The sequence below is a fragment of the Ammodytes marinus genome, assembly GCF_949987685.1.
Source record: "Ammodytes marinus genome assembly, chromosome: 16".
NCBI lineage: Eukaryota > Metazoa > Chordata > Actinopteri > Uranoscopiformes > Ammodytidae > Ammodytes > Ammodytes marinus.
Genome location: NC_137220.1, coordinates 19512900 through 19533336, shown reverse-complemented (window position 1 = coordinate 19533336; position 20437 = coordinate 19512900). Strand labels below are relative to the sequence as shown.

At 41.7% G+C, this 20437-nt stretch overlaps 1 protein-coding gene across 1 annotated transcript in view; it reads left to right on the top strand.

The window, feature by feature from the left end:
- ntn1b (netrin 1b) overlaps positions 1 to 19815 on the top strand; it is a 42274-nt gene extending 22459 nt beyond the window's left edge. Inside the window, exons 3-7 of the mRNA XM_080043514.1 lie at positions 3054 to 3242; positions 7652 to 7801; positions 9615 to 9668; positions 11835 to 11909; positions 17430 to 19815. Coding sequence (XP_079899640.1) covers positions 3054 to 3242; positions 7652 to 7801; positions 9615 to 9668; positions 11835 to 11909; positions 17430 to 17749 — 788 coding nt within the window. The 3' untranslated portion in view covers positions 17750 to 19815. The remainder of the gene's footprint in view (positions 1 to 3053; positions 3243 to 7651; positions 7802 to 9614; positions 9669 to 11834; positions 11910 to 17429) is intronic.
- The last annotated feature ends 622 nt before the right edge of the window (positions 19816 to 20437 follow it).

Here is a 20437-nt window from a genome sequence, read left to right as displayed (position 1 = left end):
TTTCCCGTAGTCCATATAAATTGAATTACTATCATGTTGCATTATTATTATGAAAATGCCCCACATTATTACAGGATTTTTTTGTGCAAGACACACAACAAGGCATATATGCAGGTAAAAAAGGAAAATATTTTTAGTTGAACCAGTTTGATGCAATTGATCGGCATTGGTGATTCCCAATTTCCCAACCCTACTTAAACTCCAGTAGGGCCTTTCTGCAGGGAAAGATTACCGAGTAGCTCAAATTATAGCTCAAAAAAGTCAAATTATTCTATGTACAGGGGAAAAAAGTATTTCGGACCACATCTTCAGCATGTAACTTCACTTTTTGGCGAGTATTTTCTTTATATATAGCACAAACTGCAGAAGAACAAAAGCAGAAAGGGTTATATTATATGTGGCCTGCCTGACCTTTAAGTGGTAAACACATTCAGTTATTTGGCGAACGTGCAACAGATGTTGCGATTGTCATTTTGGAGCCTGCTGCTCGAAACATGGCTTATCAGTGCTCAAGCTATTGTCACTGCTGGACAACTACTGCTGCAAGTATATGAGTAGAGCTGGGAGGTGGGGGGGGGGGGGTGTGGGTGAGATAGCACAGCGTTCGATAGAAGGACCTGGGGACAGCTGTGCAGATAGCGCTTATTAATCTCATGACACTCTCACACATGACAAACGAGTACATTTTTACCTTTGACACCAGTCCTCAAAGAGACAGTTTGAGATTCCACGCTGGCATCAAACAACATAAAAATGAAAAAAATGATGGCGTTTTGTTATAAAAGTAATTGTTGAATTGAATTGAAGTGACGGCTGCATTGTTACAATAACCGGATCTCTCTGTGTGAATATTTTGGAGGATGAAAGAACAGTACCCGCACCGGCTTTCTTTAGCGCCAGAAACTAAGAGCATTCCATTTCCTATTCATGAAAAAAGTCCCGTTGCATTTTCGCTCACACTTCCCTTAAGTGGAGATAACATCTGGGATAAGAGAGCAGTAAAGAGTGAGAGGGAAAGGGAGGAGGCAGAGTGTGTGTGTGTGTGTGTGTGTGTGTGTGTGTGTACTTCAAAGCTTTGGTGTAGTGTGTGTTGGACCATCTCAGGGGAGGGAAGTGAGGGAGATAAGCCTGTGACAGCTGCCAAACACCTCTGTGTGTGTGTGTGTGTGTGTGTGTGTGTGTGTGTGTGTGTGTGTGTGTGTGTGTGTGTGTGTGTGTGTGTGTGTGTGCGTACGTCTGGGCCCCCCATTCAGAAGGAGTGTTTCTGAATCTCAACCACCTGCCAGCTCTGGTCTGTCATGGCAGGAGTTGGTTTGTACGTGATTCAGACCACTGATGAACGTGGAGCATATGTGGCGGTCTTATCGTCTGCATCTCTGTAATAACATTAAGATGGGCGTATTGATGGAGAGATTAGCGAAATGTGAGGGCTGCAAGTATGAATGGTGTGCCTGATTCAGCCTTACAATGGAAAAACAAGTGACCTGTAGAACATAAGTGTTCAATTTAAACAAAAGTAAGTAACCTAATTATGAAATCACAAATCAGATGAATTAATTGTAAAAAAAAAAATATATATATATACAGCATATACTGTATATCCGGGAAAAAATACAATTTTCAATAGTTTTGTCTCTGAAATTACATTTTTAAATTTTTATTCCATTTCGCCTCATTTTATGATGCACATTTCAAGGAGTCATGGTGTAACCGCCATCTCATCAGCTATGATTGGGTAGTAATATTGAAATCAACAACTCCTACCAGGTAAATGGTGCTATGAGGAACTTGTTAATATTTCTGTAACAGCATAATTTTTCCTCTTATGATCATAAATTACATGTAACAGCAAACAAGACCATCAGTGCAAAGAACTGTATTTTTACATAGTTTTTCTTAATGCCTTTTTTTTTGTTTTGGGAGAATTGATTATTCACCCAACACCATAATGAGATTATAACTCAAAGCATTGATGGAATACTTTGACATTGTTGGTGTAGTTATCTGGCTACATTTAGTTGCATTTTTGTTGAGCTTGTTAGCTTAAAAAGGTTAGAGGGTATGTGACCTGTCACATCACACTGACTTAAAAAGTGACACTTTTTTTTGAAGGGCCATTTATAACATTTTATAGTACAAGAGGAGTTATAATACTTAAATTTTTGTTGAGTTGTTAGTTCATTTACATATTCAACGTGTTTCATTTATGTGTGTATGTCTTTTTTTCAATGATTTAATATCTAACACTTTGGGGCTCGATATGGAAAAATCGGGTAAAGGCCTGAAATCATGGCAGTGAATCAGTGCGTGAGGAATATGAACTCCAGGGCCAGTATTAACGAGTGAATATAGCAATGACAATAAATCACGAGTCGCTCAGATGTGTGGGAGAGCGGAAGAAAGTTTTCCTGCCTGACATCACCGGGGGTTCAGAGGTTAAATTCACAAGCAGGTGGCCGAGAGAAAGAAAGCCTGAACCCGGACGTTTCTTTAGAGGCTCCATTATTCTCAAGCCAGACCAAAGCAAGCCGAGCCACGCCATCTGTTTCAATAACCTGTTGTCTGCATATGACAACCTCACACCAGAAGATTCAGACTCTCCGATGGCTTTCAAGTAAATGCGTTTCCTCAGAATCTTAAATGAATGCATTCACGTTGGTTGCACGCACCATTATTGAAAATTGTAAAGTTGGTAAACAATGTGTGTTGAGTTCATCGCAAGCTCATATTTCCCAAATGTAAGAGTAAGAGAATGTGAGCTAAAAAAACAGCACTGTTTTGCAATATGATGACACTGCATTTGGCTTCATTAGTATCAGAGTTTGGAGTTTCTCAACTGACGTGGGACAATGTAACAATGCAACTGGAGTGAAAACATGAAAATCAGCAAAACTGGGCAACATGGTTTTCATATGACAACAGCGCCACAGGGGATTGTTTAAATTTGAGTGCTGGATGTATTATTTCATTTTAAGACAGTGTGACTAGCTGATCTGCAAAATATCAAGGCAGAACTTCAGTCTTTCTCTCTCTCTTTATCACTTTCTACCCAGCATGCCACTGTAACCTGCATGCCCGACGCTGTCGTTTCAACATGGAGCTGTACAAGCTGTCGGGCCGAAGGAGTGGCGGCGTCTGTCTCAACTGCCGTCACAACACAGCAGGACGCCACTGCCACTACTGCAAGGAGGGTTACTACAGGGACATGACTAAGTCCATCTCTCACCGGAGAGCTTGCAAAGGTAACGGTATATAACAACGTTGGATGTTTGAACATTGTCTGAGCACAATAGATTCACACACTGTCCTCTAAAGTTAGGGTTGAGGTAATGTTGTATACACTTGCTTTGCACCAGTTTTCCGTTTCCAGTGGTGGAAAGAGTCAATATTCTCTAGTAGTGTTCATCAGAACCATTTTTAAGTACGTGCTCTTTGCTTCACTACGTGCTCTTTGCTTTTTTTATTAGAAGACTGTTATTCTTATTTATTCTATCAGTAATCATTTCCCGCCCCCCTTAAATTCATCCTGTGACTCTTTGGAGAAAAGTGACCTCTAGATTGAGAATTGAGAGACTGGACTAAACCACATGTAGGCCTACTGTATGTACCAGTACTTTACTTGAGTTACTCTGAGTACATTTTGCAGATGATACTTTTATTTAAAAAAGGATTTTGAATGCAGGGTATTTACTTTGAATGATTTACCCTTTTTATTGTGGTATAGGTACATTCCCTGAAGTAAAGCATTTGAGTACTTCTTCCACCACTGTCAGTTTCACACTTCAGGTATTAAAGGCATTCTTTAAAAAGTTGTGGAGAAAGGCGCCCACCTGTCTTGGTGTCTGTGCACTGACCCGTGCAGCTCCCAAGCTATTTGGGTTCCTCTGTGGATCCCTGACAAGACAAACATAACAAACAGAATAGAGGTGTGAGCTGATCCGCTGAACAGAGCAGTGGAAACAACTTGCTAATCGTCCCTCTCCCCTGTTCGTACTTACAACACAGCATCGGCACAAAAAGTGGAACACACACACACACACACACACACACACACAGGTGTGAGCACATATGTTGGTTTGAGAGCGAACGGCAGAGGATTAATGTGCAAGGGAGACAAAAGCTGAGCTCCTTCTGTCTCGCAGCACCTCGGGGAGCAAAAACAGACTGCGAGGCCCTGAGCAAACAAACTGCTGTCACTCAATCGCTCTGGCTATACACTCACCAGCAAAATATCCCATAGATGCAGAGAGTACTTGTACACATCTATGCCCGCCACTGTCTATGTGGCAGGCAGCACATTTTCCTACAAATGCTGACAAACAGTGATTTTAATGTGAGCCAAACATTGTTGTTTTTCTAGGGAAATTAATTGTATAGCCTGTTTACATGTGGCAAGTTAACCAAACAAAACTTTTAAAATGTTACTAATCTTGTGGCGGTAATTTTTGCTTTTAAACAATATTGGATGATATTGTTGGTTCACTTTAGAATTTAGAACAACAAATGAGCGATTTTGGGAATATACCCATTTTGCGGCCTTGAGCACATTCACCGCTGAGCTGTGATTGGCTGGTAACAGGGTCTCAGGATTGCCTATCCTCCGGTGCCCCTATCCGTGGTTTACCGCTGGCTATTTAATCACAGGAACAACATTATATTTCCTACTGCATGCCACCACAGTCCTCCCCTCCTAAATCACTATGCCTCTTTCAACTTGCATGAAATGAAAGAAAAGGAATGAGCAACGTGGACAACAAAAGTATTTTTCAGAGTACATCAGTGACAGAGATCACTCTCAAACAGAGCGCTGGGATTGATTTACAGCATGTCGCACATGCTGGATAGATCATCTGTTCGTGGTCCATTGCAGCATTGTTCCGCTCTGCCAGCGTAAACATTTTCACAAGCTATATTTGAGGAGTGGTGAGGTTCAGGGGGACAGAGCTGGGAGCAGGTTAGTGTAATAGAGGTTTCACTTTGCCTAATGATGTAGCAATGTCCACAGATCCCTGCAAAGCCTTTCCAAACAGCTGGATCAGTAACTTGAAAAGTTCAAGCCCCTCTCCCCATCCCTCCATACAGCCAGCGTTATGCTCTGGGATCAGACCCAAACGGCCTGATTGCTGCCTTTCTCCTCAGGTGACAAAAACAGTGCGTTGTGACATCAGTTAGAATCCACCATATTTATTGTTCAAATCAGCCAACCATCCCGTTCTGCTGTTGTTGGACAGGAAATACAGCGCTGTGCCAACACAGCCAGGAGGAAGTCTGCTTTCATTCCCCATTCCTTAACCCCCCCGCCAACACTCCACCTCTCAACAAAATGTGCTCTCAACGATTCGCTTAATAGTTGGGAGGTTTACTGAAAAAAATGTCTATGCACTATACAGCGCCTACATCTCCAGTGGCAGCGTAGAATGCCTCATGCTTTATTTCCCAGATTAACAACTTCACCCCTCATCAAGCGCAGTGTAAACACGGCTCTTGGAGAACCACAGTGTACACCCCCCACCTCCCCTAACAGTTTGTTTTTTTTCCTCCCGTCCTCTAGTACGATTGGCAGTCTAGGCCTTTAACTATAGGCTCAGCCAGTCCACAGAGATGAAGCTAGTACATGGTTCAATGCACCGCACTACTCCAAACCCATTCAGCTCCACAGGTCCCCCACTGCAGGGTGAAATTAATTAATGTGTACGGTTCATAGCAACCCCCTACGAAGGCAGTGAGGCTGGGCTTTGGTGTTAGGGAACGTTTGAGATTGCAGTGGTACTTAATACATCTGTCATACAATTTTATGAAAAAAACAAAGAAACCCAAAACAACTTTACAAAGTGCCAGTAGGTGATGTAGCATTTAGATATTTCTAAACTGTAATGAATTCATCACATGTATGTATACTAAATCAATCATTGTTTTTGCCCCTTTTTTAAGGAGAAGTTTTACATTGCGAAAAATGTACTTATTCGCATTTGTTCCATTAGGTAGATGAGATGATTAATATTACTCTTGTGTTTTTACAGTAATTATAAAAATACTGTCAGGAGACAGTTAACCCAGTTTAGCACAAAAACGGGGGAAAAAAAGCTAGCATGGTTCTGTTTTTTGTTTTTTTATCAGCACCTCCAGCTCTCATTAATTGAACACCTTTATTTTCTTATTAGATACACAATACATTTTTTTTACAGGGATAAAAAGTATGATATGCTAAGTTTAATTAATGCTGGTTGTATAGCCTGAAAGCCAAAGTCATGATTTTGCATGTGATTGGTGCAGTCCAAAAACATGTACACTGTTCAGTCGTCTGTTTTACTGTTATTACACACAGAGACGTCCAACAATCTTAGATTAATCATCGTCCTTATGGAGTGAACCCCTACTGTTAAAAAGGCTCTGATCTAAAGCTGGATTTTTAAGTTATTTACATTGTTTGAATGGATTCTATAACTTGTGTAGCAGAACCTTTACATTTTCTGTCCTTTTCCTAGAAAGATATGAGAGCCCTGTGGATCCTCACACATAACTCTTGGCAACCGGGACAATGAGAATATGTTTTACTTAGTTTCCATTAAACCATCCTCCATCATTTTTATGTAAACATATTCATGTAGAAAGCTCAGGAAAATAACTGGATCCTTAATAATGTGACCATTTTATTCTATTTCAACAAATATACTTGGAAGAAGCTTTTTTGATACAAAATAAAGTTGTAGATAAACAAGGAAGTTAGAGCTTGAAAAAAAAGGTTTAATAAGCATCTTGTTATTTTCATGAAGCTCCATAAATTCCAACTATAAGCAAATCCAACTTCTGCTGGACCACTTCAAGCTAATTTCAAATGACTCTGCCGGTACATATAACGCATGGAGGCCTAATAGTGAGGCTGGGCTTCCACTTCAAACACTAGCTTTATGGTAAACGTTTGGCAGAGCACGCACACACACACACACACACACACACACACACACACATGAGAAGGAATTTCTCACATTTAACTTGCGATCCCCCCCAACTAACAGCTTAAACAGACTTTGAAGTGCGTTCCACTTGTCCATTAATGGGAAACATTATTCAGGCAGTATTTGCAAGGAACTCTCTGCCAAAAACCTTTACATTGGAAACTCAATCTGAAGAGCACACAGTCCATCTGATCACTACTCTGCAGATGACACAAAGCCTGCTCTCAAGAAGCTCAGCACACATACACACACACACCCACATACATTTTTCGTACCATTTAGACCGATAATGTGCACAAAGACAGAAATGCCATCATTTATCAAGTTATTTACTCTTGTGCGTGCCTATAGACCTAATAAAGAATCCTATGCTCATTATGGGTGGAGGCAAGCAATGTAATTTGATTGAGGTTTTACACTGGTGCAAGGCCCAGTTCCTCATGGATGATGGGCTGGATGGAAAACACAGCCAGCTTTAATGTGAATGATTTCTATAACTAGGTTTTAGTGCTAAGATTTTTTTATTTAATGGATGGAATATGTTGAGTCAGCAGAGTAAAGGCCAGATACATACTGTAGTCATTTAAAAGCTGTACTTGTTTTGTAATGGTACTCATTTTGTTTTCATTGTGTACTTGTGTAGAAGCCAGCTTAATGTCTATGTGCTATTTATTTTGAATCCTTCTGTCCCATAGCATGTGATTGCCATCCAGTTGGAGCAGCAGGGAAGACATGTAACCAGACAACAGGCCAATGCCCCTGCAAGGATGGAGTGACAGGAATCACATGTAACCGCTGTGCCAAGGGCTATCAGCAGAGTCGCTCTCCCATTGCCCCCTGCATCAGTAAGGCCCACACGTCATATGTATACTTTATAGATCAGTAATAAAAAAGCATTTCATAAGGTGCATGTCCTTATTTTTGACTAGCACTTTGCCTCATCATGAATGATTAATAAAACATTTTTAAAGACTTATTAGCGGTTACTGCAAATGTGTTATTAGAGATGTAATCATCTTCAAAAAGCCATCAAGTCTGCAGTAATTAATGTTTGTTGTATAAGCAAAATGATGTGGGTTCCTTACTTTGTAAAATGCAATCAAGGTGAATTAAGGAGAGCTAAAAAGTCACTGCTAAATATGCAAGAGGAGTTTTGAGAACCTAGTAAACTAAAAGTTATTAATTTTGATTGATTATAATTACAATTTAAAAAGCATTACAATTGAATGTGGAACCAATGGGGGACATAGGGACTACTGTAGCTGGGAGCTAACCGCTAACTCTTTGTTTGACTCTCAGCTATTCCCTCATAGGTCAACTGTGTCAGCTCGCTATTAGTCACTGGTGAAAATTCATGGGTCAGAATTCACCAAAGTTTAGCCTGATCTTAATAATGAACGCAGTTTTACACCACCTCTGTGAACGCATTGCAATATGTGTGGGGGTTCTATTTATATAATATAGAATTGAATGAATCGCAAAACATTTCTAATTTAAAATAGCTGATGTTACCATGTCTTAAGCCAAGTTAGTCTCGCCAAATCCTACAGTCTAAGCGTGGATATTTAGACTCCATCAGCAATGGAAAGTCCTGATAAGCAGAGAGAGAGAGAGAAGACCTGAAAAGGACAGGGCCAGGTTCGTTATGCATTTATTCATGTACTACACTCATCTTGTATTATTTAAAAAAATATTTTAATGGATATCTGGTCTTTTGAACCAGAGCCTGGATAAATAGACCATTAAAGCTTGCCTAACATGGCCTTGTGTGCCTTCAGCAATGTTAACGGTCAGTCTCACAATAAATCCAGAGAATGAGTCCAAGGGAATGATGGCTGATATGTTTATTGGCCCTATCTGCTGCCTGCAGTTTCCAGGCCCTAGGCAATAAACGCCAACGCCTCACAGAAAACAGAGATGGGTCACTAACTGCTTAAAGCTAGGAGCATCAAGTAGCTGGCTGGCATGAACAGATAAGATAGCAGGGATGTCAGGGTGGCCATGGACACACTAACAATTGTCCACCATGATACTGGGGTTGTCATCTCTGATAAAGTTGTGTGTGGAAATTGGACATGGTCTCTGTGGAGAATCAGAGTGATGTGTTTGGCCAGAATCCACAACAATAATTTAAACCCATGAACCTGCTGGAACAGGATTTATTTCATTTTGTTTGGAAGGTAACAAATGTGGTGTAAAAGTTGGAGGAAATGAGGATTTTGAAGAGGAGAATATATGCGGTTTCTCGTAAAAAAAAAAGATTTGAGATAATGTATTTTGGTTTTAATAGTATGATTTTACATTTTTGTGATATCTTACTGCCTGCCAGCTCCAACTTTAACAAGACCAGCGGCCTTGGCTCTGCACCTACAACATACCATAATCAGGAGGTATCGGAATATTAATAGGAAACCAACAGTCTTGATACACATTTTTCAGCACATCTGTGTGTCAGAATCGGCTTTCATTAGCAAGAAAACCCAATACATCCATCCCTAAGTGTAATTCATATACCCTTTGAGGTTTTTTACATGTGGTGAAGTTCTGCTCTTATGAGAATAACTAGGATATTGAGCTACATATTTTTCCTCATCACATACATTTTATTATAAATGTATTACAACGTAAAATCTGTATATATTCCTCTCTTTGTCACAGAGATTCCAGTTGCATCTCCGACAGCAACTTACACCAGCTATGAGGAGCCTTCAGGTGAGTAATGCAATACATGTTCTGCTAATAAAGTCACTGCTCCTTCGTACATTTAATTATATGAGCATTTCTAGCACATGCTCGTTTTTCCATTCACTCAGAGTCTTGCTCCTCAACGCTGTCAACTGTCGCTGATGTAAAATCCAGATATATTGCCAGTGCTCCCTGTGGCCTTGTTGTCTGTATTCCCAGCCTACCCAGCAGCCTCCCCGGGGTTTCAGGCCTAATCTGATTACAGGCTTCATTTACACCAGTTTGTATTTCAATCAAGGCTGACTGTGCCGGCACTGAAGCCCTGCCGGACCTTATTGTCCATGTGCTCTGTCAGGGATCTCCATCTTCGAATGCGGACATTAGATAATGTGCAACAAAAGTATTTACCTGCCGCCTTTAGTATAACTTGTGTGTCTGGCCTTAAATGACAGAATATGATGTTTTCATATATGTTATTAGCAAGTATGACTAAACAGGCCATACACCTGTTACAGCTGCCTAAGCAACAGGTATATATGCTGGTAAATCAATTTGTCTTTTTACCATGGAGCAGGTTTAGTTGAAAAGGCTGAGCCACCTCTGGTCATCGATCAATGTCCCATAAGAGTGGCGCCACTGACTTCATTCAGCTTTGTTGTGAGTCCCACTTCCTACTATAGTGACTGCAGAGGCTGTGTGGAGTTTGGATTCCTGTCAGAAACTCTTCAGTCACCACCCTCCAAATTAGGAGCAGTGTGGTCCCCGGGGACCCCGCAGAATGACTGTGGCACTGCTGCAGGGACACACAAAGGGGGCGTTTGTCCTCGCAGCAGGAGATTGGCCCTTAATGAGAGCTGCGGGTGTAATGGCCCAGTGCTGCGATTGCGCTAAGGGGCTAATGGGTAACGTCAGCTATCAAAGGGATGTATGATAAAGGCCCCCAGGGGCCAGCGGGAGATAAAGAGGCCCCCCGCCCTCAGCACTTAATTTACATGGAAATCAGGCATGCTCGATATGGACTCGTCAAATTCATTTACTTTGGGATTTCCTCTTTTCTTATGTTTCCTGCCACACCAGAAAGCAGCCAACGCATTCCAACAGAAATGCTTTCTCTACATACATGAATTTCGATCCTGAACCCACGTCCCAAACCTTCTTTTTTTTTGAGAGAGAGGAGAGGGGCGTTTTTTTCTTCCTCAATCATTACCCAGGCAACCTCATTCACACAGAGTATAATGGGAAAGAAAGGGGAAGACTGGACAGAGGGCTGGAAGAAATAATGAAGTTTGTCCATATTCAGGCAAGCTGAAAGGTCCCCTCTTTCTCCTAACTGCCCCCTCCTTTCTCTTCAGACTGCCCAGCCCAGCTTTCCCACCCCCCCGACCCACCTCACCCCCCACCCCTCCCAACCCCAGAAAAGAGCACAAGGCTTATTGCTCTGGGAGAGGTGGAGTGGGAGGGGGACAACACTCACTGTTGATCTGGTTCCAATTTGTGTCAGTCAGTGGAAAGTGTAGGAAACAAATGATTTCAATTTTCAGTTTGACCTCTGGTCCCACCACCAGCTCGCTCATTACATAAGGTACCTGGCACAGTGACAGCACAACTGCAGTGGCCATCGATAAAGCCCTGTTTCGAACTAACCCTGGTGCAAGAACACTGGTGTAAAAGGAATACTGCTAAGACACTAATCATAAGTCTGCAAGCTTCTTTCTCTAGGGGCCACTGAATTTTAGTGTAGGCCAATGTCAGATTATTCACTTTCTCGCCTCGCAAGGCATAGAGATGCTGCCAAGGGTCCCTGCTAATTATTGGTAGGTCACTAGTTAATTTTCCCTTTTGAACTTCTTTTGAGCAGTAGTGACCTCTTTAGCACTCGGGCGCTAACACAATGCATGCCAGGACACTGACGAGGGAGCAGGCTGGAGTGGAAAAGTTGTGAGGAGTAGTAGGAGTGTGAGTGTGTTGACAGACACAGGACCTCCTGTGTAAGCTATAATCCGTTTCACAGTGGCACTGTGAAGGCATCTTGGAGACTCGGGGGCACAAATAGTGTGACGCAAGGGACCCCATTTAAAGTATACACAGCTGGAGCCTTGACCGGTGATGCTCAAACACAATCTGACATATTGCAGGATAGAAATTTGCTTTCCAACTTTGACCCTTCCCTTTGCTCTCACCTTTTGTCTCTAGATTGTGAATCTCACTGTAAAGCTTCCAAGGGAAAGATGAAGATCACCATGAAGAAGTACTGTAAAAAAGACTACGGTGAGTGAATCCAATATTCAGGAATGTGTGTTGGCAGACGTCAACCAGCAGTCAAGAGATCGGATGTCTCAATCTGATCCCGAAGCCAATCCACAACGTGCTGCAGCTCTCTGTGTTCCTGTGATGGCTTACTTATTACACAGCCTGAGGCAAAGGCAGCTAATGCAGATTAATCTTAAAACATATCTTTTCTTTCTGTTGTGGTCTTCCATACACACACCAAGCAGACAATTCTCACCCCTGAAGACAGAGGGTATCAAAAACATTCCACGGAGTGTTTAATTTTGAAGTCTGCAGGGAAAAATTTGCTTTTAAGATTGTCAGCCAACATTCTGTCACTTAAAATTGTTCATATTGTAGCTGCCGTTCTGCTGATCGGATCACACAGATCATTGGCATTATGCAATTCATGGGAATTGTTGTTAGCATAGGTAAGATAGCATTTACATTTGATCAAATCACTATTAGGGCTCTACTCTGTAGTCCTTCTGACAGTAGACAAGCTATTTATAAACCAATCTCCAACAGTAATACAAAACAATTCAAAACGCTCATACCTATTCCCAATCACGCAAAAACAAGTGAATGCCGTGGTATACTGTGAAACCGGCATAATTTTGAAAAATACCATGATATAAGTTTTTTGTCATACCGCCCAGCACTTAGGAGTGTGGTTTTGGCTGTCTGATAGAATAGGAAACACATTTACACAGTGCTTTAGTATAATGTTTTAGCCTGGCTCTGACCAAAGGGTACAACTGGCACAATCATTAATAACATATTATTACATCTTGTTGGTTTGACAAGTACAAAAAAATTAAAATATTAAAATGATAATTTCCTGTTTTCTTGGTTAGGCTCAGTGACTTGGTCTCTGCAGGTTGCCTGGCAACTGCTCCCTGCGAAAAATATAATGTGATATAACCTGTGAATAATTTGGAACCATAGAGTGAAGAGTGTGTTAATACTTTAATAAGTAGTTAGTAGTGAGTAGTTTTTCCTTTGAGGATTGCCTAAGTTATGTGCTGCTTTCGAATAGAGGCATCTGCACCTCCTTATTCTCCCGCCCTGCACCACCTTTTCTCGGGCCATGCAGTCATAAAAGAGTCAAGTGTAGATGTCTGATCTATATAGAGCACATATGGTAGACTTGCCCCCCTGTAGACACCGTAGAGCCCGTTGAAGAGGAACAGACCGCACACACATGTTGGATAAACTTTGTGCAGTTCTTTTAGAGAAAAACACCAAACCAATACGACAAGCCAAAAACACATGAATTACTGGTCTTATATGATGTATTAAAATCTTGGTCACAAATCAACAACTTGGAACAAGCAGGAAAGGCGATGTTTGACGATACAAATTTCTTTCAGAGACATTTTGAGATTCAAAATCATCATCACTGAAACTTTTTGTATATATTTTACAAACTTCCAATTGAAGATTGGCCAAATAAATCTTATTCCCGCTTACAGCTGAGTAGACAATAATTCAGGCCATTTGTTGCATTAAGATAGTAAGCCAAATACAGCCAATATTCATAATTCCACTGATTTAAATCTTAATCATCATAGCTGAGTCAGACAGGCTCTGCATCTATAAATCAGTCAGGCTGATTCTAGCAAAGCAGGCGGTTCCTGCTGCTTTTCTCTGAAGTTCCTCTAAAAAGTCTGGAAGCAGATGATTCTGCCTGAGCCGCGCCAAGGGAGTATGGCAGACACCATTGCTTAGCATGCATTCCCTCTGCCTCTGTCTAATTCATTTCTCAGGCCTGTCGTCTTGCTTTTGTGGGGCTTCAGAGTCTCTTCTCTCTTCTTTGGGGGCCACAACCCCCATGTGTGAGTGGTGGTGCAGGCCCCCGGGGGTCACGGGAAGGGGCCCTCTGTTTAAACACAGTTGTGCACTCTGCCGGCACGGAGCATTCCTCGGGGCACAAACAGGTGGTAAATTAGGCAGACGGTGACGGATTGCCACCCTGGAGAGAAAGAAATATGTTTTGTTTATTCAATTTTTGTTTTTCATCACTGGCGTAGCTATGGCCACGGCGGACACAAAGGGATTATATCCTCGCCTGACACCCTCCTCTGCACACACGCACCCTCCCTCTCCCTGCCACCAGGAGGACAATGAATCAAAGGGCCGCGTGTTTACCGACGCTCCGGGATAGTGCTCAAAGGCAGGGCCCCCCCTTGCCTCCCTGGCCACCCCTCTGCTCACCCAAGGGTAACAGGTCCCTGATCATTCACTCAGCTGATAACCAGAGGGGACAGGGGCCTCAGTGCGGTAATTAAGCAAGCTCTAATTTCATTAGCCCTTGCTTGTTGGTGACATGCAGTGTCAAGCTGCAGCACACTGCCCAAAGAAGATAAACCCAGTTGGAAATTTGGCTGAGAGGGAGGTTCGGTTGGCAGCCATTGTGTGAGTGCAGGACCATCTCACACCGTCTGCCTCACCAAACAGTGTCAGTATGCACTATTTTGTAATAGATTGTTTGACTTTGCGCTCTCAGTCTCACTCCGGTGTCTATTTAGCTCAAACCGAATGTCAGAAGGTGTGTGCGTGTGTATTTATGTGTCTAAACACACCAGGCAGACTGAGAACATACTTGAGAAAGAAAGAAAAAGAGTCTGAGCCTGAGCCTGGATGCTGTAACCGAGTCTCTTCGGCCTGGAGAGGAGAGCGCCATCTCCACTGGATTCTCACGCTGTGAAGTTGGATGGGGCTCTGGGAGCAGAACACGGATAGCTCATGAGGTCGGAAACACATCCCGACTCTCCTGGAACTTTTTCTGTGGCTGGGAAGACAAATAGTGTCCCCTCCTCCCCCCCTCACACACCCTTTATGTGTCTGGATGAAGGAGAGGGCTGCAATGAATGGCAGGGCTGTGAGAGCCCGCTCTACTCAGCCCAACAAACCTTCTTTCTTCTGAAATTGTGTGCAATTTGCTCACACCATGCATTGACACACACACACTTAAACACTCTCCACACTCCTCTGGGTCCCTTCATTCTTGGCAGTACTAAGGGACGACCGATGAACACTGAAAGTGAGGCAAACTTACCAAGCTATCTGAATAAAATAGGGAAATACATTTTTGATATTATTTTGACAATAATGTTTGTAAACGTAGCAAGTGTGCATGTGTCCACGATGCAGGACCTTTGTACAAACAAAAACACCACAGAAAATGCTTGAACATTACTGTTAACACATTAAATGAGTAATAGATTAATTTGTTACAAGCATATCAAACTGATTAATTGAGTGCATCTTTGAGTTTTTTTCCCATCATCTGATCCATCTTCCATCCAGATTCGATTAATTCTCACTATTGTTAACAAACCCCCACATCTACACTTAAACCTTAATAGCACATTCCTACCTAAACCCACGGGGTAAGGCACTTCACTTCAAGCACAGATTAGCTCCATTGCAGTTGAGCTGTTTTCCTCTTGTTGCAATCGGTGTGATGAAGTAATAGTCTGACAGAGAAACTGTGCAGGGGAACTTCTGCGAAGGGAGCTTTATTCATTTCCTTAAAAAAAAAGTTTCAAGTGGTGTTCCAATAGTTACCAGGTTTAAATTGACTTAGCCTGAGGTTGTCAATGTTCAGATGTTCGGAGTCCAGCTAATCTTCTGATAGACCGATTGGAAAGGCTTTGGTTCTTATTGTTGGCAGATTTGCTTTTTTTCTATAAAAGTTCTCTTTTGGCCATATTTTTGCAAGAAGAACTCAGTATCCACCACTTCCTCTTTAGCGTCAGCCTGGTCACAAGAAAGAAAAGCATTTCCCTGCCCCTCATAGGAAAGTGTGATTTGAGATGCTCTCACTTGTTGTCAGGAAGCATTGTGTTCAGAAAGGGAGTGCTATGGTAACTGTTGCTGTAATGGGGGGTATGCAGAGCAACACCACAAGGAAAGGTTGTAGGTCAGAGATGAGGGGAGATACCAAGCAAAGTCAGCAATTTAGGTGTCATGTTTATGCAGCAGGTTGTATTGGACCTTCTGCTAGCTCAGATAGATTTATAAAAAAAAAAGATGGTTTCCAACCCCGTTCATCAGCACTACACCATGTTCCAAATCTAATAAATGTATTCGTTTTTATACTGGATATTTTTTTAGTTTTCATTTTTTTAGTAGATATTCAAACAATATTTTTTTGATACCACTGTCAATTTTTAGGTCAGTTTGGTCAAGTCAGCATTTATACTTCAACTTGCTATATCCTTTAAGCTAATCATTTAACCATTTAACTATTACTTTTAGCTAATGCCTCGTTTCCACCGAGTAGAGCGGGTCGGATCGGAGTGGTCCGGGTAGTTTGGCTTTTCATTTGCCAAAAGTTGGGTAGGGTACGGTTTAAGCGCACCTAACCGCTCTGAGCCGCTCCAAATCTCAGTACTCCTCCGTAGGGGTACTAGCCGCCTGAAAGGGTGCCGAAAAGACGGAGCTACACACTGCCGTCATTTGATTGGTCGAAATAATCATTTCCGCCATGTGTAGTCATCTCGGCAAGAGTGAAGAGAGTCTTGTGTTTAGGCGAAAATGTGAGCACAGCACTGTATATTGTGTGGTGTTTTGTTTTTCCTCGTCAATAAATTAATCAGTTGGTCACACTGTGTCCCACTGCTAGTCACGTAGCTGCCGCAGCCAGCACTGTTCGCTCACTGTCTCTATGAGTTGCACCGAGCCGTCTCTGTGTGTATACGCCATAGATACTAGTAGATACACGCTCACAACAACACGGGGGGAATAAATAAAGAAGCGGCTGGTTTGACGAAGCAAAAACGAGAGACCGCTGGCTTGACCACAGTTGGTCGAAAGAATCATTTCCGCCGTGTGTAGTCACCTCGGCTAGAGTGAAGAGAGTCTTGTGTTTTGGCTTAAATGTGAGCGCGGCATATTGTGTGGTGTTTTTCCTCGTCGTCATTAAATGAATCAGTTGGCTACACTGTGTCCCACAGCTATGTCAACGTAGCTGCCGCAGCCAGCGCTGTTCGCTCACTGTCTCTATCAGTTGCACCGAGCCGTCTCTGTGCTCACAACAACACGGGGGGAATAAATAAAGAAGCGGCTGGTTTGACCAAGCAAAAACGAGAGACCGCTGGCTTGACCACAGTTGTTCCACGGCCCGATAGTTTGACCCACATTCTGGCGGCGGCTATCGCAGTCCAGCCTAAACCCCGCCCCACCAGTAAGGGTAGGGTCAGCGGTGGAAACACCACCGAGATTCTTAAAAGTGAGCTGTCCCGCTCTGAGCCGCTCCGACCCGACCCGCTCTACTCGGTGGAAACGAGGCATAAGTAACCAAACAATTTAGAGATGGGACCACTTGCCAACACAATTTCAGCATTTGGTATTCAGGTGATACATCAGATAATGTGTGGATATATTTACCTAGGAGTAGGCTACATAAAGGATAGCCAGGGATACAAGACTAGTTGGGATTCACTGTTTATGATTTGAAAACATGTTCAAGTCGTTGATCTAACCCCTGGCTTTTCTTTTCCCCTCCAACAGCTGTCCAAGTGCACGTTCTAAAAGGAGACAAGGCAGGCGAGTGGTGGAAGTTCACCGTCAACATAATTTCTGTCTACAAACAAGGTGAGCACCGCATCCGCCGCGGGGACCAGTTGCTGTGGGTGCGTGCCAAGGATGTGGCCTGCAAATGCCCAAAGATCAAGCCAGGGAAGAAGTACCTGCTCCTGGGTACAGACGATGATTCCCCTGGGCAAAGTGGCGTGGTGGCAGATAAGGGAAGCCTCCTCATCCCTTGGAAGGACCTGTGGGGTCGCCGGCTGAGGAAGTTCCAACAGCGCGACAAGAGGGGAAAGTGCTAAAAGTTTCTGGAGAGGAGAGAAGGAGAGGGAGAGTGATGGAGAGACAAAGTAACGTCTCCACTGGGATGAATGCAAGGAAAAAATACATAAACTGGAAGAGTATAAGATAGAAAGACACAGGTGAAAAGTAGGAGGGATGGAGGAATGACTGTTGAGTGCTGCTGCTCTGAGTTAGAGCGAAGAGTTTAGTGTTTTTAGGAACTTTTGTGAAGGAGCTTGTTCTACAGTTGCTCTGTCTCTGTCTTTCCAGGTTTGTTTTGTTGTGTAATTGCAGAGTTTGCACCTAATGTTACAGATATGTCTCATCCTGACTATGTTACCCATGATGCTGTCGTTTATTACTGTCCCCAGTCCAGTTGTTTTAAAGAGGAATGCATCAATTGTGTCGCCTTTTTGTATAGAGGATCTATTTCCACTGTGCTGTATAAAGCATCATCAAGTTAAATGAAGTGACACTACATGGCATTGAGGGAATCTACTCATGTATGATAAGTTGCTCTTGTAACCTGACAAACTTTGGATAAACTATTTCCAACAGCTGAAAAGAAAAAAATTGTGAAATTATTCACAACTGTGAGGGCTCCCTGCTCATATGAGTGTTACCGAAGTAAAACAACCCATGTTGTGGGAACAAAATGCCATAATGATCCTCTGCACGTTCTGTTTAATGATCACATTTTAATTACACTCAAGCCTTTGCTCAGCGCTTATTGATATATAAACGAATGTTGTGGCTGTGACCTCTGCAATGTAAAGTAACCATACGTGCATACATGGACATTATTTTGTGTAGATGATGCCATGGCTTCAACTAGAAGTAGAGTAGACATGTAAACCATGCACTTATTTTTACTAGTCAAAAGGTTTAGAACATATGAGATATGTTCACTTTTTTAGAGTGGCATCCAAAAAGAGAAAAACTCCCATACTGTGCCATATATAAAAAATTTAAAAAGTGGTTCAAAGTCTTCTTGCCTCCCGGATGACTCATGTTTCCGTGAACATTAGAAATCCTGTTTAAGTTTGTCACAACTACAGATAACTCAGAATCCAGTGTTAATTTTCTTAGAAGTACTAAATGTATGTTGGATGTCCCAAATACTTGCAAGAGAGAACTGAAGTGAACCATCTCACCTAATCAAAAAAACACCTATCAACCAATCCTCATACCACTTACATAATGCATGCTCACTATTTACTGTAGCTAACTGATAGCTAACAACAATTGTGATTGATGTACACATTTAATTTGTATACAGTATTCAATGTTGTGGGGGAAAAAAAACCTGTGGAGTGATAAAATATGAAATGTTTATTGTTCAGTGCATTCAGCACACTGTGTCAAATGTTCTTCGCCTCAAAGCGCCTTTTTGAGGACTGGATTCTATTTTCAAGACGTGGTACTCGACAAACAGGCATGACCAGTTGTCTACATGTTGTATAGCTGTATAGTATTATTTTTTTTTGTTATTTTTTTGTTAAAGCATTTACTAGATCTATTTCCATATGAACTTAACCAGAGTTTTAAATACTAGAGGCTTAATAAATGGAAAGAAAAAATAAATGAATGTCAGTGAGATGTTTTTATGTGAGCTCCCAGAATATCTCTCTCATACACACCAAGAGAGAGACTATAACTAAGTTTATACATACACAAAATCCAAACATTAACACACACGCAGGACCACAGACCAATACACAAATGTGCACACACATGCACACAAACACAAGGGTACAGTACTGTACTCTGTGCATCATACTGTATGTATTTAAAACCTACAATGCACCTAAAACACATCTGTACTGACACACTTCTTTGCAGGCGTATGGAGTAAGGTACTCCCTACCAGACTTTTGCTCTCCATAAATATATCTGAATTATCTGCTAATGTTTATACATTGGCTTGTAAATGTTGTTTAGCAGTGTCCATTGCAAATGTTTGTGTAATGTCTTGTAATACTAATATATTATGTTTATCACAAATGAATATATTTAATGACACATGAAATAATGTGGCTTTTGTGGTTTTAATTTTTGATCTTTTATTTTTTACTTTTTGCATTGAATTGTAGACGGCTGTAATGAAAAGTGTTGATAAGTGTTTGGCTATTGAACAGCCTGATAGAACTGAAAATTAATTCATCTGAAATAAAGCTGTGTAAAAAAAGAAACTTGAGGATAATCCCAGCTGAAATTCCATTTCCCATTCAATTCCTATCAGAAAGTGTCATTGTTTTCATAACATTGCAACATACCACACACAGTTGTAACTGTTTGCTACTTTTTAGAATAATATCCTAGCCATACAACTAGAATATTATTACTCAAATAAAAATAACTACCTACAGAAAGCCCACAAACATTTACTGCACAACATTCCATAGAGGATATTAATACAATACTTACTAGGTATGTACAGTTTACAGAAGAAACAAGGTTTGAGAATAAGGAGGTAATAAACATGTGTTTAGGAGGAATGATAGGAATAAATTACACTAAGTAAGGGTGCAGTATTATTTCTGGATAACAAACGGCAAATAACATAATTGTTGTTGCTGACAAACAAAATAAAACAGAGAGCCTTAAAAGCCACAGCCATAGCAGTTTAATATGATCATGAAATACATGGGGAACGGTAATGTAGTTTTGGGATTCCATCCAATCTCTACCTCATAACCCTCTAATAA